The sequence below is a fragment of the Haliotis cracherodii genome, unplaced genomic scaffold, assembly GCF_022045235.1.
Source record: "Haliotis cracherodii isolate W230 unplaced genomic scaffold, xgHalCrac1.p SCAF_17, whole genome shotgun sequence".
Classification (NCBI taxonomy): Eukaryota; Metazoa; Mollusca; class Gastropoda; order Lepetellida; family Haliotidae; genus Haliotis; species Haliotis cracherodii.
The window spans coordinates 29,724,660-29,746,837 of record NW_027266272.1 but is presented as its reverse complement, the minus strand read 5'-3'; the positions used below and the strand labels follow the sequence as shown (position 1 = coordinate 29,746,837).

General features: G+C 40.5%; 1 protein-coding gene across 1 annotated transcript in view; it reads left to right on the top strand.

Annotated features, from left to right (window-relative positions):
• The window catches only part of LOC139465051 (ferroportin-like), a 34,648-nt gene extending 14,313 nt beyond the window's left edge, over positions 1–20,335 (top strand). The window contains exons 2-8 of the mRNA XM_071246745.1: positions 3,650–3,717; positions 5,541–5,700; positions 9,456–9,698; positions 10,123–10,338; positions 10,711–11,097; positions 12,983–13,474; positions 16,767–20,335. Coding sequence (XP_071102846.1) covers positions 3,650–3,717; positions 5,541–5,700; positions 9,456–9,698; positions 10,123–10,338; positions 10,711–11,097; positions 12,983–13,474; positions 16,767–17,071 — 1,871 coding nt within the window. The 3' untranslated portion in view covers positions 17,072–20,335. The remainder of the gene's footprint in view (positions 1–3,649; positions 3,718–5,540; positions 5,701–9,455; positions 9,699–10,122; positions 10,339–10,710; positions 11,098–12,982; positions 13,475–16,766) is intronic.
• Positions 20,336–22,178: the final 1,843 nt, after the last annotated feature.

The following is a 22,178-nucleotide window of genomic DNA, read 5'->3' as shown; positions in this document are numbered from 1 at the left end:
AAGCAAATTATCATTTCAGAAAACCTTCATCTCACTCACTCACTCACTCAAGAACCATAGCATCCTTCATTCATGTTGGACAGTTAAAGTTTGCTCATGGCTCAGCTGAAGTAACCTTCAAGATGCAGAGAGGTTTCCGTATTGGACATCGTAATGAGATTGTGTTGCTACAGACCAGCAACATCTTTAAAGGAGAGTATTCATAAACATGCCTTCAGCCCATGCTGCCTTTGGTTGTGTCTCAGCATGAGACATGCTTATCTGTGACGCTTGGCATGCATAATCAAGTCAGACCAAGTGATTTCAAATTCCTTGTGAAAGTGTGCATGAGCTGGTAGCTCACCTGATATACCATAAATTATCCTCTATCATCCGGGGGATTATATCTCTATGCTATGATGATAATTACCTCTGACTCATTTGCCACCATAGCTTTGTTTTCGAAGTTGTTACGTGTTGATTCTCTTGTTACGTGTCGATTCCCAAATTGAAACAATTAGTTGATCTAGAAATATGTATGTTAAAGAATCTAGTGTGCAACAATCAAACAACCAACAAATTGTATACAATCAACAATGGGATGTGTTGCTGAATTATTTCCAACAGAGAGTGCGCATGCTCCGACTGTCCTACCATCAGCATAGGGAGTGCGCATGCTCCGACAGTTCTCCTGTCAGCACTTCCGGGTTATGTGTTCACTCAGTCAAGTCGGCCAACTCGCCCCTTTGTTTCACACAATTAACTAGGTTTACAAATCAATACAAATTACTGCACAGCAATTACAATGGTAGTATGCAATAGAGTGGTAGTACAATGTTCAATGGCAGTATCAAATACAAAATATGATGGCAGTGGTGGTAACCAAAAGTTCAGTGATGATAATATTCACCTATCTGCAACAGTGGTCAAGCTTCTGAGATAGGCCTAGGCTGATCTGGTGTGATAAGTGATCTTCACACGAAGACTGGACTTGATGTAATGTGAGATGGAATGTGAGATGTGACAGGCATGCGCCTGTTCCACTTGAAAAGTCTAACTAGCTTACAGCACTTTCCACACAGTGATACACCAGTCCAGTGTCACTAGAACATCACAGAATATTCCACCTGTTTCTGTAATGCTTGACATCCAACCATCCTATTCTGGAAGTTTACAGGTAATTTGAGGATCCAAATATAATAACTTCCTCACCACTCACCTTACATTAACTAGTACTGTAACAACATTTCCTGACAGCTAATCATTGTCAAAATACATTTCAATAGAAACAATGTTATACAGTTACAATCATTGTTTAGCAATAAATTAGTGACGTCACTACCTCCTTCCTTTCTCTTATTGAAGTACAGAATTTCCATCACTCGTGAGAGTTATTTGATTGGACGACTTTTGTCGTGTTGTGCTATTTTAATCAGCTTCAAAACAAGGCCATGGTATCAAATGTGTTTAGGGTGTTTATCACATGAGAATGGAGATAAACTGTCAATCATGAAAAAAATATGAATACCAGTTGTTTGCAACCCGTGAAAGTTCAGATTAGAATAGTGGTCTTCAGCAACCCATGGTTACCGTAAGAGGTGACTATGCTTATAGTAAGTGGCGACTCATGGAAATGGTAGGTCAGGCTCGCTGACTTGGTTGTTGGTAAATTGTCGTCGTATCCCAATTGTGTAGATTGATGCTCATGATGTAAATCTTTGGATTATTTTGTCCAGACTCGTTTATTTAGGGAAATATAGCTGGAATATTGTTTAGTGTGGCGTTAAACAGCAAACAAACCAAACCAAGTTGTTTTCATTAATAAAGTTATGCATTATTATGTGGACATGTTGGAATCTATTCTCACATCAGGTTCAATGCCACATGCTGGAAACAAGGACTATGCATAACAAGCTCCCAAGAAACAAAATGTATTGAGCTTTACATTTAGTGCTTCTTGCCAAATACTGTGTCAAATGTGGTCAGTTGTTTACACAGGTTGATCTTATGTTATGACAGTCACAAAGCGAGTTCTTCTTTATCTACAAGTTGCATATTTCTCAGGCACATGGTGAATATGTCCGGTACAGTAACAGCAGTCGGGGTGAATATGTAACTCTGCTTATTTAAGTTAACAGTATTGCACCAACTGGTGTAACCACACTGGGAACATTTTACAATCTTCATCCATTTACCTGATCTATCTCATTTGAATATACCTAATTTTGAATTTCCTGCTCTTGACCAAGAGAGACAGGTTAAGTTTGTGAAGGACTCGTGAAGATGTGTGTTACAATTGGCTGTCAGCAACCCATTCTTGTCATAAGAGGCGACTTATAAATGGGATCAGATGGTCAGGCTCACTGACTTGGTTGATGCATGTCTTTGTATTCCAATAACGTGAAATGATGCTAATGATCTCAATCACTGGATTGTCAGGTCCACACTCAATTATTTCCAGACTGCAGTCATATAGCTGGAATATTGCTGAGTGGCATTAAACAACAAACAAACAAACAAACAAAGTTTGTTAAATAGCATATATTTTTTTTAATCTAACTACTTTCACCAAATCCAATACAGAATTCTGTGTCTACATTCTTGGCGTTGTTGTTTGGTGATTGATTATTTTTTAAATTTCAAAGGTATGGCAACTTGCATTAAATAGACACATTTGTGACATGAGGGCAGCACTCACAGAATGGTGATGCATTAATATCATGATTTAAAGCAATACACTGGATAATCAAGGGTTACGAAAAGTAACTGGGATCTTGTTTTTATTCTCAATTATGCTTCAGAGAGGGAATGCTAAGTCTTGTTAAGGCTTTTTTCTTTGTATCGTTATATATTACTGACAAATCTTGATTGAATTTTTTTTTCAGTACAGTAATAGCATTGTTGATCTTAATTTTAAGGAGGGATATAAGACTCTTTGACTTGGGACAATGGGAGAAACATGTTACTTTTGTTTTAGTTGATCCTCATAATAAAACTGATGACCATCAATGCTTGTACATGCATTCTTACATGAGTTTAATAAAATCAGTATGACACAGATGCAGGTGTAATAATGTCTTTATTACCCATTGTGCTTTAATCCTTGATATCCACCTCAGTCCTAGAGAACCACAATTTTTCCAATGACACCAACAATATTCAGCAGCTGTGACGTCATTCCGACCTGACGTCACAATAAGATTCGAATGATGTCATCCATGCCGTCCGGATGACAGAAACAATACACTGGTGTGAGAGAAGTGATATTTGCACTAGTGGACATACAATTTTTATGAACTCAGTTATTTCTAACCCTATGGGTAATAAAGATATATACATGTCTTTGTCTCCTTAATGATTCTAAGGGTTATACTATATATTTGATATTCTTGGTGGTGTAGCTGGAATTATTTTTCTAAACTGATCTATCCCTTAAATAATTTATCCTCATGTTGTACAAGAACAAAAATCATTCAGTAGACATGATGGATGTTCTGAAAATAATCAGTTATTAGGCACCTCCACTCAAAAAAATATTGTATGTCTTCCTGCAAGATATATTCTATCTCAAACAAAAATTAACTCACACATCCTCCCCTACCCCCCTCCCCTGAATATTAGATTCTTTGTCTGTAATACTTTCATGATACAGTGTCTCCATGTGTTGCAGGTGGGTGCAAGGACTTCCTGACAGGAACCAACTTCCTAGTGTACTGTAGCCACTTTCTGTCAGCATGGGTAAGTGAGGCTTTTCTGTGGCATTTCTTACCTCCCCTGAACTGTGGTTATCTTGTCCGGGCACCTTGTTATAATGTCCATGAAGCCACAGCTGCCGTAAGCAGGATGCAATATCTGCAGAGCCCTGTGAGACACACAATACCACAAAAGACATATGAGTATGAAATATGAAATATTTGTAAACTGTTAAATTTAAATACATGCTGTTGAGAAGTCACAAACCCCATCTCGTACATTGTGTCAGGGAGATCTTATGCATGCATTGTTTCAGGGAAGTCTTATGTGGGAGTTTACTCAGAGAGAATGTATACTGGCATTGTTTCAGGGAGATCTTATGCTGGCATTGCTTCAGGGAGACCTTATGCTGGCATTGTTTCAGGGGGGTTGTATGTGGGCATTGTTTCAGGGAGGTTGTATGCTGGCATTGTTTCAGGGAGATTGTATGTGGGCATTGTTTCAGGGAGATGGTATGTGGGCATTGTTTCAGGGAGATTGTATGTGGGAATTGTTTCAGGGAGATCTTATGCTGGCATTGTTTCAGGGAGGTTGTATGTGGGCATTGTTTCAGGAGATCTTATGCTGGCATTGTGTCAGGGAGATCTTATGCTGGCATTGTTTCATGGAGGTCTTATGTGGGCATTGTTTCATGGAGGTTGTATGTGGGCATTGTTTCAGGGAGATTGTATGTGGGCATTGTTTCAGGGAGATTGTATGTGGGCATTGTTTCAGGGAGATCGTATGTGGGCATTGTTTCAGGGAGATCTTATGCTGGCATTGTTTCAGGGAGATTGTATGTGGGCATTGTTTCAGGGAGATTGTATGTGGGCATTGTTTCAGGGAGATTGTATGTGGGCATTGTTTCAGGGAGGTTGTATGTGGGCATTGTTTCAGGGAGATTGTATTTGGCATTGTTTCAGGGAGGTCGTATGCAGCATTGCTTCAGGGAGGTTGTATGTGGGCATTGTTTCAGGGAGATTGTATGTGGGCATTGTTTCAGGGAGATTGTTTGTGGGAATTGTTTCAGGGAGATCTTATGCTGGCATTGTTTCAGGGAGGTTGTATGTGGGCATTGTTTCAGGGAGATCTTATGCTGGCATTGTTTCAGGGAAGTTGTATGTGGGCATTCTTTCAGGGAGGTTGTATGTGGGCATTGTTTCAGGGAGATTGTATGCAGCATTGTTTCAGGAGATCTTATGCTGGCATTGTTTCATGGAGGTCTTATGAGGGCATTATTTCAGGGAGGTTGTATGTGGGCTTTGTTTCAGGGAGATTGTATGCAGCATTGTTTCATGGAGGTCTTATGTGGGAATTGTTTCAGGGAGATTGTATGTGGGCATTGTTTCAGGGAGGTTGTATGTGGGCATTGTTTCAGGGAGGTCATATGCAGCATTGTTTCAGGAGATCTTATGCTGGCATTGTTACAGGGAGGTCTTATGTGGGCATTGTTTCAGGGAGGTTGTATGTGGGCATTGTTTCAGGGAGGTCGTATGCAGCATTGTTTCAGGAGATCTTATGCTGGCATTGTTTCATGGAGGTCTTATGTGGGCAGTGTTTCAGGGAGATCTTATGTGGGAATTGTTTCAGGGAGTTTGTATGTGGGCATTGTTTCAGGGAGGTCATATGCAGCATTGTTTCTGGAGATCTTATGCTGGCATTGTTTCATGGAGGTCTTATGTGGGAATTGTTTCAGGAGATCTTATGCTGGCATTGTTTGAGGAGATCTTATGCTGGCATTGTTTCAGGGAGATCTTATGCTGGCATTGTTTCAGGGAGATCTTATGCTGGCATTGTTTCAGGGAGATCTTATGCTGGCATTGTTTCAGGGAGATCGTATGTGGGCCTTTGGTGTTGGCCTGTTCCTTATCAAGATTTCACCAGCTTCCCTTCAGCTGACCGCATCCTATGGGCTTGCTTCAGGACTCTCAATTCTCCTTCTGGGAGCCCTGATCGGAGACTGGGTGGACAACACACCACGACTCAAAGGTGAGGTTCACACTAGGTAGACAACACACCACGACTCAAAGGTGAGGTTCACACTGGGTAGACAACACACCACGACTCAAAGGTGAGGTTCACGCTAGGTAGACAACACACCATGACTCAAAGGTGAGGTTCACATTAGGTAGACAACACACCATGACTCAAAGGTGAGGTTCAAACAACGTAGGCAACAGACCATGACTCAAAGGTGAGGTTCACACAAGGTAGGCAACACACCACGACTCAAAGGTGAGGTTCACACAACATAGGCAACAGACCATGACTCAAAGGTGAGGTTCACACAAGGTAGGCAACAGACCATGACTCAAAGGTGAGGTTCACACTAGGTAGGCAACACACCACGACTCAAAGGTGAGGTTCACATTAGGTAGAGAACACACCACGACTCAAAGGTGAGGTTCACATTAGGTAGACAACACACCACGACTCAAAGGTGAGGTTCACATTAGGTAGACAACACACCACGACTCCAAGGTGAGGTTCACACTAGGTAGGCAACAGGGAGTGCCATACCCAAACTGCATGTGAGGCACTAGAAGGTTAACATTCATGTTAATTTTTTATCCTACCAGGTACACTGTCACTGCTGGGTGACCAGAGACATATTTCATACAAAAGTCACTTTCCTGAGGAGACACCATGTTGCTACATGGACTTCACTTCACATCCTGCACCATTAGGCTAAAAAATAATATTTGTGGTTCTCGTGCACCGCCGCATCATCACAAAATTTGCCCACGTTTTGTTTTTTATTTCCATTTATATATAAAAAAAAAAAATCTCCTTAAATATTCCGCGTTTCAAACACACGACCCCAAAAGTGAAATGCTACAACACTTAAAAACAATGTGATCCAATATAACGTGCAGTTACCTCCCTTTTCATGCACACTGCTTTACTGTGCATCTCGTATGTTATCATGGTTATGGTCATGGCAGCAATAGGAATTTGTGTGCTTGTTTTGCTGTTTGCAAATTTGGTCATTGAAAACATTAAATTTGCGATAAAACATCACCAGACATAATGATTTACAAATTCAATGGTATTTATGTACCGTATGCAGGACAATGTTTCATACGCAGAGGTTAGATTTACAATTACATGTGTATTTTTTCTTGTAAAATAAAAAAAGGCGAATTGGAATGAAGCCCATCACAAGTGCATACATAGTCCCTACATTTGCACAATAAAAACGTATTTGCAGTAAAAAATTACATAGTATCCCTTGAGCGAATTCATAAAAACGAACAGATTATAACAATTAAATTTGGCCAATACAAATTTGAAATTTGCGATAAAACATCACTAGACATGATGATTTACCGTTCTGTTCTGATTGGCATTGTTTTATATGCAGAAATTACCGTGAGTCTTGTCTCGTAATCTAAGCTGGAAGTGGCAATCAGCTGTACACACGTTTCTCCATCTTCCCGAGGCAAGTGAGTTAACTGACTATAAAAGTCCAGTTTCCACCCTTGCCGAACTAGGCTGGTATTATGGAGTTACATTTTGGCTGGACTAACGAGTCTATGCATAGTCCAATCAAAATCGCGCACCCAAATCGAAATCCGGTTCGTAAAGTGGCATGCAGATTTTGGTCGACTGCAGGATTTGCAAAGCATGTGCACCGCTAACTCGTGGTCAACGGATATTTTCTAAATCTTTTCCTGTTTTCAATCAAGGTGCTCACGTGATTTGATGCACTTCGCGATGTAAGACTCGTTTTATCACAATGTAGAACTTGATTATCGATCAGAACGTCTTGACTGGGCGCCACCGTTTTGTTTGAAGCAGATGCAAGTGATACGAGAGGTTGAATCTGATTAGTCAATAGGAGAGGCATAGAAGGGACATAACTCGTAACAGCCATTGGTGGCGCTACGATCGAGCCCAGGAGTTCCAGCCTAGTTCGGCAAGGGTGGAAACTGGACTTTTAAAGTCAGTTAACTCTCTTGCCTCGGGAAGATGACGTTTCTCAGAATCTACCGGTGGTTCGGTCCAAAATTACCTAATGATATATAACTTTAAAGAATTTTTATACAATGATCGGAAGAATTGTATCTGAAACTATTATTTTATCAGGAATAATTTATTCCAATATCATCTTAGTTGCAGCTTTACTATATATATGGGAAATATATTAATAACCATAAGCGAAGCACTTTGGTTCAATTGATCGCTTTTGACGGATATGTTTTCATATGGAAGAATTTGACCAATCACTGCTCTTTGGCCGCGATTGCAAAAACTTTATGTTGACATATAATGGTCAAACTACAATAAATATGATTTTCAGCAATTCAGTGTATGGCATTTATGATATATGAATCCATTCTCTATTCACTAAAGTTTGTTTCAAGGCGTCAATAGCAGTAATCTGACTGTTAATAGGGGTGAGTTGTGTGATCTTCTGATCACTTCACATATGATTTTGCCGAAATGAATTGAAACAATATTGAATGGAATGTTGAATGAAATTGGTAGATTGCAACTATAAATCCAAAAATATTTTGAACTCTTTTTACAAGCAGATAGTGTACTTACATGATTAATTTGCGTACTTCAGCACAGATTTGCTGACATGGTATTTCTGGTGTTACACAGTGAAGTGTTTGTGTTGGGGAAAAAAACCCCTCTTCAAACCTGTGTATAAGAGGGGCGGTCAGGTAGCCTAGTGGTTAAAGCATTCGCTCGTCACGCCGAAGACCCGGGTTCGAATCCCGACATGGGTAAAATGTGTGAAGCCCATTTCTGGTGTCCCCTGCCGTGATATTGCTGGAATATTGCTAAAAGCGGCGTAAAACCATACTCACTCACTCATTCACTCACTCACTCACTCACTCACTCACTCACTCACTGTGTATAAGATGCCCCCCATCACCCCCCTTGAAAGCCTCCCAGTTCTAGTTATGAAAAACTTGCCTTATATACAGTGATATATGGATTTGGATTCTTACTAGTTTGTACACAACAACAACAAAAAAGCAGCCGCTCGCACAATATTTTCAAAAGCTATTGTCTGAGAACCAATTCTTTTTTTTTCAACATTAAACAACATGTATTCATGGGATAGTCAGCTCTTTGAGACATGCATGGGGTACTGAGGAACTATCAGCCCATGATTTCTTTTAGATTTACTTCTAACATGTCGGTAGGGTAGCATGGTGGTTAAAATGTTGGCTTATCACGCCCTAGGCCCGGGTGTGATTCCCCATATTGGTACAGTGTGTGAAGCCCATTTCTGGTGTTCACTGCCGTGATATTGCTGGAATATTGCCAAAAGCAGCTTAAACTATACTCACTCATACATATTTAATCTAAAGCACCAGTCCCAAGCTGACACTGCAACTCTGGTCCTCATGGTGATTCATAAGTTAGAACTATGCTTGTTGTCAGAGGCGACCGAGTGGTTCAGGTAGTCAAGCTTGGAGACTTGGTTGATCATGTGTCATCGTTCCCCGATGGCATGGATCATTGTTAACAATATAAATCACTGGACTGTCTGGCCCACACTTGATTATTTTCAGGCCGCCATCATTTAGCTGGAATATTACTGTGAGTGGCATTAAACAAACAAACAAACAGACTTTGGCCACAGAGGGGGACTGACTTCTAATTCAAGAATTACAGATTTGCATCATGCCTGTGGTAAATGTCTGCATCCTGCACATTTAGCTGAAGTACTGTTTAAAGCTGCATTAAATCAATCGCTCGCTCACTCCGTCTGTCTGTTGCAGCTGCGCAGCTGTCCCTGGTGCTGCAGAATCTGTGTGTGGCTCTGTGTGCGGGGGTTGTGTACGTCAACCTCACCTACCAAGAGGACATCGAGTCCATGTGGGACGGGTGGCTGCAGAGACTGGCATCAGCGGTCATCATCATCCTGGCCATCTTAGCCAATGTGTTCAGTCTGGCGCGCGTCATCGCCGTGGAGAAGGACTGGGTTGTTGAAATCTGTGGCAAGGACAAAGACATGCTGGCAAGTAAGTGGTCAGACTAGTATATACTCAAAGGAAAATGCCTGTCTTCACTGGTATTGGTGTTCAATGTGGTGAATTACGTCCCTTAGCTGTATCAGGATCTGCTGCTCTTGAGTTTGAATTCATGATTTGACACAGTTATGATCCTTAGTCTGTGGGGGCAACAATCTCATTAAAATGAGATCTTTACTTTGTTTGAGGACACCTCCATTGGCGATGCCAATTCAAGGCAACCCTCCAAACCCCATCCCGTCCCCCGTCCCCCAACCCCCACCAGAGTATCAAATGGTCATCCCCTTAGAATCCCCTAATATATACAATGGGCATGATAGTACTAATACCCGTGATCTTTTGATCCTTATTCTTTCACTATGATAGGTTATGTCCAAAATTGTGTACTAATACATATTCTTTTCTTCATTCCCAGGGATGACATCTACATTGAGAAGAATTGACCTTGCAACAAAGATTTTGGCTCCAATTGCAACCGGTCAGATAATGTATTTCACGGAGATGAGGATTGGCGCTGTGTTCATCGGTGGCTGGAACGTGGTGACAGTGTTCCTGGAGTACTACCTTATATGGAAGGTCTACAACACAGTGCCATCTCTAAGCAAGAAGAAATACTGGACGAAAAATGACAGTAAGTTAGATAATATTTAGGAAACATGCTTAATGTAAATGCAGATGCTTTAGATTTTGTCAGAATTTGAATCCATGGGAATATAGAGGTTATCATGCTTTTGTGTTTGACTTTGGGAATGGTGAATATGCTGTATTAGGAATAAACATTGTAATTTAGCACCCTTTGCGGGCTAAATACGTAGTGTTTGTTGCTAATACAGCCATAATTTTCTTACATCCCTCTGGACTTGCTATGTAAATTTATTAACATCCATTCTCGAAAACCATACTTCATCAGATAAAAATATAATTTCATGTGAGTCTGCACGGTAGTATACAGGTGTTTGTGAAAAATAGAAGTAACTCAATTTTGTGTTTGTTTCCTTTCCAGGAGCAAAAGCAGAATCCCCAGAAGAAGAAATTCCTGTTGCGAATGAGGCAAACCCTGATCTGCCTATAGATGACATTGATGGTCAAACACAGAGTAGGGGAGACAACTCTAATTTGGAAATACCAGATGCAGCTAATGAGGACCAACAAACAATATCGTCGGAAAATATTGAAACTGCTGAAAGTTCAAAAGTAACGGAAGATGTTCCTGAGGAAGATAAAGAGGAACATTTGTCCTGCTGTGGGAGTATTCTAAAGAAAATGTTTTCAAGTTTTGTAATTCTCTACAAAGGTTGGCGGACATACCTGACGTATGATGTGGCCAATGCTGGACTTGGATTGGCCTGCCTCTACATGACTGTGCTAGGCTTCGATAATATCACCACAGGTGGGTCAGTCTTACCTGATATGTTTGTTTGTTGATTAATGCCACACACAGCAATATTCCATGTGATGGAGGTCTGTTATTAATCGAGTCTGGATCAGACAATCCAGTGACGGACATCATGAGCATCGATCCATTCATTTGGGATACAATGACATGCATCAACCAAGTCAGTGAGTCTGACCACCCAATCCCGTATGATTGAGGGTTTGAATCCCAGTTTGCCCCAATTATGTTTCTGGGTTTGTCAGCACCATACCTGTGCTCGTGGCTTTCACCAAAGTGGTAAACGTGTGAGACCTGCATCACTTCGGGCTTTCCTCCCACATTAAGCTGGCATGCCGTGATATAACTAGGTCACCGTTAAATGCGGCGTTAAACCCAACTGACTCACTGACTCACTCAGCCAACTTACATGTGACAGGAAGTCAGAGCCACGTGGAGTCTTCTGGTTTGTAGTGGTAATGAAAAAAACTTATCTTTGTTTTTCTCACATATTTATGAATTATTGAGGTCAGTTCAGGCAAGAGTTTTGATTTGATGATTCTATCATCCCTAAGAAAATAAAAAGTGAAGAAATGAAAACCGGAAATGAAGTTTTTTATTTCTAACATTTACCAATTGATTTATGTGTTAACCACGAACAAGTTTAATTAATGAGACATGCTTCACTAACACTGTACATCTGGCAACATGTTTTGAGAACTTTCATCGAAAAAACAGACAACAATCTTTCCAACCAGCTTGCAGGAATCTCCGCATAAAAATCTGGAAACAAAGAAATAAGAAAAGGCTAATCATCCCTTCCGACACTTGTGGGGATTCCAGGCTAGAATAGTACAATGTGGATACAGACATTTTGAAAAGTGGGGCTGAACAGATCTTGAAAAAAGCAGGAATGCACTTAAAATGAAAACAATGCTAGATGAATGCAAATAATGTATTCAGGAAATTCTTGTTATTTTTGTTGAAAATATCAACAAATGATTCAGTTATGCTTTTTACACGTTAATGAAAGATTATACAAGTATTATACTTCAACACAGGGGGGCTGCACCCCAGGAACCCCAGTCTGGATCTGCTCATGCCAGTACTCATGCTTGTTGTCAGCTTCAACTGATGATCGACTTGTCACAATCTGTGACCTGGGTGATTGTGTGTCATGGTGCCCTGACTGTGTGGGTTGTTGCCAATGCTGTCAACCACTGGATAGTCTGGGCCATTTATGGGGCCCGGGGTGGCCCAGTTGTCTGAGGCCCCAATCTCCCCTGTGCAGATCTGCTTCCCATAGGTGTACCAGAATCCTATTACCATGGATTTTGATCCCTTGTTCTTCCTCATTCTGATTCTTAGTTTGCCAGCACCGAACCCATGTTTTTAGGCTTCACTGAAGCGGTGAATAGAAAGTCTTGCATCACTTGGGGCTTGCTTTCTTCCTACAGTAAGCAGACAAGCCTTGGCATAACATTCAAATGTTGTCGGGATATACTATATTCGATGTAATAAGCTCCAGGGCGCTCTCAAAATTAGAAATAGGGGGCTCTTAGTAGAATATTATTTTGGCGAAAAAAAGTTGAAAGATCGTAAATTTTGTGGTTTATGCTGACAGCCTGAAATGTTTACCTTACGACAGATATATTTTCCAGAATTCAATTGCCCATAATTAAGGGTGCATATAACACACGAGTGCATATTATACACGAATAAATAAGTCTTGTGTACATTAATCAATCGGAAAGGGTGCTGATTGTGATTGTTCACTAGCCAATATATAAGCAAATATCGCTGAGGGCACTTATTAGAGCGGGGCGCTTATTACGTCGAATACGGTAGTTTGAATTTGCTGACATTGCTGACTGTGCATTCATTCACTCACTTTTTATTGTAGGCTATGCCTACTCTCAAGGAATATCCGAGTCCATCCTAGGAGGCTTCATGGGAGGTGCAGCTCTAATAGGCATTATAGGCACACTGGCCTACCCGGCACTCCGGCGATGTGTCGGACTGGAGAGGACCGGACTGTTTGCCCTCTCCGCGCAGATCACTTGCCTGATGATGTGCGTCCTGTCAGTGTGGCTGCCAGGGAGCCCCTTCAACCCTAATTACTTCTTCGAGGATCATTCCCCCAGCAATGAGACCACCTGCCCTACAGCAGTGTCTCTCAACTCCTCGTACACCACAGCGTCTCCACTTGTTGTCTCTTTCAACTCCTCGTACACCACAGCCACTGTGGCAGGAGTGAAGAATCCTGGGGTGGCTGCTGTGGCCATGGTTGTCAACAACACGACACCCGCTGTTCCAGGCTGTGAGGGGCCGACTGGTTCGGAGTCCTATATCTCCATTGCCTTACTGATGGCTGGCATCATCACTGCTCGGTTTGGTAAGTTTAATAATTTCCTGTTTATGATGGCTCAAAATTACCACAAATCCTTTGCTCACACATTTTCAGCAACACCTTGTATTAGAATAGAAAATAGTATTGTAAGTCTACATGAAAAGTAATGGTTCAAATTACGTTATTGAAGGTGGTTTGCATTTCATGCCAGGAACCTTTTTAAATCATTACATTTGTGCAAATTGATTTTAATAATCATATCTCCTATATCTTAATTTGGCCGATACTTTCTTAACTCACGATGTTTTCTTTTTTAGGTAAATAAACGACAAAAAGTTTTGATATTTTGCATGTTGAGCATTTATGTGTACCATACATAATTTTAATGCCTACTTGGAAAATAGTTAGTGCAAGTCTTTTGGGTGTCCCTATGCTATTCGCCTGTCGAATGGGTTCGACAGTAGCAAAACGGCTCGTGATACACTCTTGTCGAATGGGTTAGACAGTAGCATTGAAAGCATTAAGACAAACTCCCCTGTGGGTATTCCAGGATGGAAAAGGTCCCCAGTAGCAGAGGTGTTCATAAGAGACAATGAATAAGGAATGAGAGATCACAATGGATATCATAATTGTGTTGTAAGGGAGTTTACATGGTTTTATGCCACGTTTAGCAATATTCCAGCAATATGACAATGGGAGACACCGATCCTTGTGTAACTTTTGCAGACTGACGTGACACAACATTCACTCACTCACAAACAGATCTCCTCGCTACAACTGCCGTAAACATGGTCAATGTAGATAAGGTTTGGGAGTTAGTGACAGTTGTGGAGACATGGCTGGTCTCGTTGGCCCAGATTCTCTGTACGGAGTTGCATTCCCTAGTCATATCATGATCCATTGTTAGTTGGTTGAAATCCCAGATTCGTCACATTGTCCTGCTCCATTGATCGTTTAACCCAAGTTGTAGGCATCTTTGCAATGTTCTACCTAATTCACTCTTTAATGACATTATGCTTTGTGGAAATAATCGTGAACATTCCGTGAACAATGTTTTACCAAGTAAATCCTTTCAATCCTGACTTAATAAACACCTCCCAGTATGACTCAAGGTCTGACTTTCGACCACCTCCATGGATTAGTGGTAGAGTGATCGCCCTGGCCACGTCAGACCAAAAGGCGTTAAAAGATAGCTCTTGTTTATATTGCCTGGTGCTCAGCATTGTGGGGCTAAAAAAGGACTGGTCGGCTCGAAGTCTGTATATTGTTTTCTGAGTGGGGTATTCATTTTAAACAGCAGCATGGTACCTCAGTGGGCTAGCACTGTAAAATTAGCATTAGTCCGGACTAGTACAAGCAGCCACACTCACACATGCATGCACTTAGCAACAATCTTGAACACGCTGTTAACTCTTTCATCACTGGCTGCCCCAGAGTTATGTCCCTTGAAACCCTGCAGTCCCTGACACTGACAAGGCCTGTACACTGGCCTCCCTGGCAGTATTATTGGAAAAACACACCATCATTTTTGATGCACTTTTTCTACCAGAAACTTGCTGTTAATATACATTGATCATATACCATTGTAAAGAGGATTAAGTATACTTTAATATTCTTTGTTGTTATTGTCTCTAACCTTTGTCATTATCTAATTACAGGTGTTTACAAGTGAAATAAAACTTGAAAACACTGAAAAAAGGAAAACAGACACTGAATTTTGGCTCAAATTGTATTAAAATCACAAAACTAAATCACAGATACAAGGTAAACATAACACAGTGGTCTTGTCATCTTGGACGGCACAGGTAATCACAGGTGTTACAGGTAAATTCTCTTCATGCACATCTGTAAACAAATAAACAAGTTTACAACTCTTGGTACTGACTTTGTTTTCTATACTGATGTCACATATTACTTATGATACACCTACAGCCTCTTAGGTAAACTCGTTAACACAGGTAAACTTGTTAACGCAGGTAAACTCGTTAACACAGGTAAAAACAAATATTTGATTTATTTTGTTCTTTTTCAGGATTTGAAACAAAAATTAAGTATTTAAGTTTTTAAAAAGTAATTTATCACATTACATGAACATTGAACCACAGCTACTATAAGAATGACATCACAGGGAAGATATCACAGATTGATCTGAAGAGGGAAAGATTGTAAAAGGACAGAAAGATCGTAAATTCAAGTTCTGCAAATATAAAAGTTGTGATAACATTTACAATACACTGCTATTTACAACTGCATAATAAATTAAATCAGTACTTTATTAAATCAATTAATAAATAAATAATTTATACAGTTACTAAAATTTAAATTAAGATGTAAAAAACAAGAGAACAAACATGATTATAGAAATAAATTTTATTCAAATTGAGCGAAATATAAGGACAAAGGACAAACCGGCAAACTACAATTCGGATTGCGATCAGAAAAATAAATTTAAAAAAAAAGAAACAAATACGTCATGCCACTCACCTTTGTTGTTGTGATTGCTCGTTCACGTGTAGGCTGCATTCTCATTCGTCGCACTGATAATCTGTTCAAACACAGAATCATTGTAAAACAGTTGGAAAAAATCAATAGCATGACTCTTCACTCACCGTACGTGTCAATATATATATTCTTGAGTCCGGTCGCCTCTTCAAAATCCCTCATGTCTCCACTGTTGTGGTCCCTCTGCCACTCCCATTCTAGAAAGTTGCCGGGGGGGGGACACCTCGTCGAAACCGTCAAAATCTTCACCAAAATATTCGCGAAATTCCCTCTCCCCTTCGCTTAAATTATTCAATTCAAACACATTATTATTCCCCATAGAGTCGTTGTTAATCATCTGATTGCTATCCGAATCGTAGTTGGCCGCCATTACGCTTGATTTACGATTCAAGCGAGAAAAATACCTGTCGCGAAAACAGGTGACATCCGCGATTTTCGCGCTAAAAAGACGGGGAAATTCCATAGAATGACGTGTCAATCACGTGTAGATCTCGTTTCCATATTTAGAACGAGATTACACACGAGAAAGGAAGTAGAAAGAGCGATTTTGTAAACACGCTCGCGCCGCCCGATTTATCGGGCAGCCGTGTGTGGGGCTTGGACAGTTCTCGCCCGATTTTTCGGGCAGCCGGGTACTGGGACACGGTTTATGCTGCCCGATAAATCGGGCAGTCGGGGCGAAAGGGTTAAACCCCATTTCACCTCACCTCACCTCACCTCACCTCACCTCACCTCACCTCACAAAGTCTGACTTTCATTAGACTTCTGTGTATTTTATTCAGTCTTTCTGGCTCAATAGTCTCATGAAGATATCAGCTTCAACTCTTTGTTTCAGGGTTGTGGGTGGCAGATCTCACTATTACACAGCTGTTCTTGGAACGGGTGAAGGAACATGAACGCGGGAAAGTGAACGGCGTTCAGAACTCGCTCAACAAGCTCATGGATGTGCTCAAGTTCATTCTTGTAGTTGCTCTTCCACAACCGCCCGTGTTTGGTTTCTTGGTGATTGTTTCATTTGCTTTCATATGTCTAGGCTTTGGGCTTTATGCATCTTATTCCAGACGCTCACGGGGCCATCTTCTACCATTCCACAAGCACTGCCTCACAACAGAAGAGGCCAACAATGCAGTCGCAGCTTAAACTGGGCCTTGCATGTACACTGGTGCACAATGGGATCGTAGCATTATGACTATCCACGTATGTGTTAGTCTGGGAATCAGCACCTGCTCAAACCTATTGCTTGTTTTAAGATAAAATGCTGATCCATTCTATTTGACCTTATTTGACCAGAGCATTGTAGGTCAAGGTCAAGGTCAAATAAAGTCAATTGTTCGGGATTTTAGGTCCATGTCAAGATGCCATGGCATAGGTCATACAAGATTAAAACATTGAATTTAAGGAGCAATTATAATGTTTTCTGTCTGTGTGAAAGCTTATGGAAATAAGAAACTGGTACCATCTACAGAGTGAGATGAAATGGGCATGAATGGTGTATTCATGATTATTATACAATATAGTGATGTGCATGCTGACCGCCTCCGTGGTCTAGGGGGGCACGGGTGGCCCAGTTGTCTAAGGCGCCGCAAGTCGCTGTGCAGAGTTGCGTCCCTTTGGCACGCCAGAAACCTTTGATTGTGGGTTCGAATCCTGGTTCGCCCCGATTATGTTTCTAGGTTTGTCATCACCATACCCGTGCTCGTGGGTTTCACCGAAGTGGTAAACATCGAAGACCTGCATCACTTCGGGCTTTCCTCCCACATTAAGCTGACACGCCACGATATAACTGGAATACTGTTAAAAGCAGCGTTAAACCCAACTCACTCACTCACTCCGTGGTCTAGTGGTAGAGCATCCGCCCAGAGAGCGGAAGGTCCGGGGTTTGATCCCCGTAAAGATGTTAAAAGATGGTACTTGTTGTTACCTTGTCTGGCGCTCAGTATTAAGGGGCTAAAACAAGGACTCATCGGCTAGGAGTCAGTATACTGTGTCTCAGTGGGGTATTCATGTTAAACTGTGGCATGGTATCTCAGTGGGCTAGCACTATAAATTGGCATCAGTCCGGACTAGTACAAGCAGCCACACACACACACACTTGCATGCACATTGCTGTATAAGTGCAATAATCTTGGACGCGATGTTAAACCCCATTTCACCTCACATCACCTATTACAGTGCTTGCCCACTGAGATTTCAGCAGTTTATACATGTATATCCAGACATTATACTGGCTCCAAGTCTGTCATGTGCCAACAGTTCAGTTTAAGGTCTGATCCAGGTCAAAAGATGTTTACAGTAAAACTAAAAAGGCTCAAGACCTTTTGGTCGGAAACTGCCTTCTGGAGAATATATGTAGATATACTAAGAAATAATACTCTGTATTGAAACAGTTTTATGAACCAGAAGTTGTTGTACATAAAGTTGTTTGTTTTGTTATAGTTCTGTCCAGATGAACAGAATTTGACTGGAGTTTATTCTCTCTGTGGAAAATACTGCTCAAGCCTCCAGTGTTTGGTTTGAGCAACTTACCGAAAAGTATCACACAAGACCTACATGAATTCATACACTGTGCTGACAGAGCATGTCTTCTGTTGATAGTGGGTGTCTAAACATCCAATAATACATACCTCACATTCATGTGTTGTGTTCCATCAGTATCAAGGCAGGTCATAAGTTGCTTTAAACCTGGGATAAATCTCACCTTGGCCTGCTATCAGTGACCTATACAAATGATGATGGTCATATCTGTTGTCAAGGGTCTTCTTTGGAAATGCTTGTAGCTCTTTTATTGATGACAATTCTTGTAAATATAAATTACATTTGAACTAATTTAAACTTGTATATAAAGTTTTGAAAGTTTTGTCAAATCTATGCCACAGCTTAGGACATAATAAATGTGTCAAGGTCACATGGTCTTTGAATGTATACAAAAGAAACTTTGACAATTACTAATTAAGATTTGATTCAACTTATTTAAATAATCATTAAGAAATGCCAACCTTATTACAATCAGATCTTTTACTCCAATACAATACCTGCATGAAGATCTGATGACCCCTGCATAGGAGGTCACTTCAGATGAACCCTGAACAAACTGACCTCCCAATCTAAACAAACGATGTGTGGGTTCATGAGCCAATTAGATTTCGGCTTTATAAAACAATTTGGCTTCAATTCTTCACCACTTCGATTTGGTAATGTTGATGTTGACAAACAAAACCCACCCAGAACACAAATACTCCTTTGGTGGCACATTTGGGGGTAGATACCATGGCGTTCAAAAACAACAGGTTGTGTAAAATATCCAATATTTCCACTATTTATGTATATTCAGATCTGATCATTTTAACGTTCTTTTCAAAATACAGAAATTAGACATGCTGGTCTAAAGGTTTTGCTCACCCCCACCAAACATTTAGAAGCCTTGACACTGATTGGCTGATTAGAAAGTTCCCCTGACACGACCTCCTATGTTTATCGGAGTAAGAGATCTAACTTGAATGAAACTGTAAGAAGAGGACATTTGCAGGATATATGTGAGAGGGATGGGGAAAAGAAATTCTTTGTAAGGGATGTAAATGAAAGGGTGTTTCTGATCAGGAGAAACAGTGTTTCTGTATTTTGTTAAATGGTGGTAGAAAATGTAGTGAATTAAGCACAATGCATTAACACTGAGAGTGTTATTATATACTAATGCATATCAAATACATATTGTTTGTTTTTTATATAATGTATTATATTTTACTCAGAATGTTTATATGTATGCTAACTCTCTTTCTCTCACTAACACTCCCTCTCATTCTGTTACTATCAACTAGCTCCTTCAACTCATTTCTGGTGTCCACCCGCCGTGATATTGCTGGAATGTTGCTAAAAGCAGCATAAAAATCATACTCACTCGCTCACTTATTCACCAACTCATTCTCTCTAGCTCTCACTGATTTTCTTACATTCTCTCATTTGCTGGTGCACTCACTCACTCTCTGACCCTCACTCACTCTAACCCTCACTCACTCCCTCTCACTCACTCACTCTAACCCTCACTCACTCCTCTCACTCACATTAACCCTCACTCCCTCTCACTCACTCCCTCTCTCTCACTCTAACCCTCACTCACTCTAACCCTCACTCACTCTCACTCACTCTCTCCCTCTCACTCACTCTAACCCTCACTCACTCCCTCTCACTCACTCTAACCCTCACTCACTCTAACCCTCACTCACTCTAACTCTCACTCACTCCCTCTAACCCTCACTCACTCTAACCCTCACTCACTCTCTCACTCACTCCCTCTCACTCTCTCCCTCTCACTCACTCTAACCCTCACTCACTCCCTCTCACTCTCTCTAACCCTCACTCACTCTAACCCTCACTCACTCTAACTCTCACTCCCTCTCACTCACTCCCTCTTACCCTCACTCACTCTCTCTCTCACTCTAACCCTCACTCACTCTAACTCTCACTCCCTCTCACTCACTCCCTCTCACTCACTCTAACCCTCACTCACTCCCTCTCACTCACTCTAACCCTCACTTACTCCCTCTCATTCACTCTAACCCTCGCTCCCGCTAACACTTTGTCTCTCTCACTCACTCTCACTCACTCAACTTGGATTGTATATGAGATTTGATTGGTCTGTGTTCGTTTGTCAGCTAAAGAATTATGCAATATATGTATGTATGAGGTTGTTGGATATATAATTAATTCTGCAAAATTTCATGTTTTAAAGTCTTGATATCCCACCATTATACAGAGTAGTCGTCATTCAGATAGTTAGCCAAGTCATCCAAGGCTCAGTAATTGACTTGCAGAGTTGCCTCCCTTGGGCCCATCAGAACCCTACAGTCATGGGTTCAAATCCAGATTTTACCTGATCATGTTCCAACTTTTAGCAGCACCGTAACTGTGCTTGTAGGTTTTCCAAAAGTGGCCATCTTAGATCACCAAAACATCTTAGACCTGTATCACTCACGGCTTTCCTACTGACACTCCGAAGAGTAACTGAAATACAGTTCAAAGTGTATTTAGACCCAAAGTCAGATCACCATAGCAACAATATGGTCTGATTTGTTTTATGAGTGTTGAATGTGAGCACAGGTTTGGAAATGTATCCGCATTTAGCTCAATAGAAAATAGATGTATTATTCACAAGTAATGTCAATCATATACATACTGGTTTTTGTCATATTGTTTACAGTTATTTTACAACACAGTAACATTGGATCAGCCGAAATAATATGTAGGAGATATATAAGTGTGAATTATGTTTCAACTGCGTGATGTTTAATGTTTTGTACAAAGAATCATTTGTTTTCCTTAAAAGGCCTTTAAGACTATAGAAATACATGTGATCAATTGAAAAGTTAAGTTATTTTTTGTGATGTTTTTGTAATATTAACTTTTTCTTTTCAAATCAATGAAAGATAGAAAAGACAAAACAAATAAGAATAATTTCAAACTTTTCTACAAGTCAGTTTATGATTGTGTTCTTTTTGCAGTTTGTTTGAAAAAGATGTTGTATTTCTGAGTATTTAGAGATTGCATATTGAAATTTTTAACAAATCTAATAGAAAAATATCCAGCTTTGTGAGAATTGGTAATATACTGATGGAAAAAAGTAATGGAACACACATGCAATACTTAAGGAGAATGTTTATTGCTCTTCCATCTGAATGTTTTGTTTAAACAAAGTATGTTGTGAAATATTAGCATCTGGTGTATTCAATGTTACATTTGGGCTTCATATGAAACCTCCCTTCAAATACTCGTTAGCCTTTCTTGCTGGCAGTATAGTTCAAGCATTCCATTTGCTCTCGATAAGTTGTGGTAAAAAAGATAATACTTTGTGCTCAACATGTTTGAATATGGTCATCCTCTATTTTCTAGTGGACTATATCTCCATTCTCTGGGTAAATCACCAGGACCCATTCACCACCATTGCTTCAGTTTGGAAGTGATGTCACCAGCTCCACCGCTCATCACTAACTTTGCACAGGATTTTTCATGCTCATGAGCCTAAAAATTACTAACCAATCAAAAAGACTCATGAAGTAACTAGGGCTTATCGTAGATCTAATTTCAAAATTGCGACCTTGTAGTAGATTTATTCAACCCAGTAGACTGTTACATATATGTTTAGATGGACGAAAATGTTTTCCTATCAAGCATTCCCAGTTGTATATGGGCCAGAATGCATCATGGCGAGTTGTGTACAAAGATATGGTTGCTTCTTTCAAATCATGAAAGAATG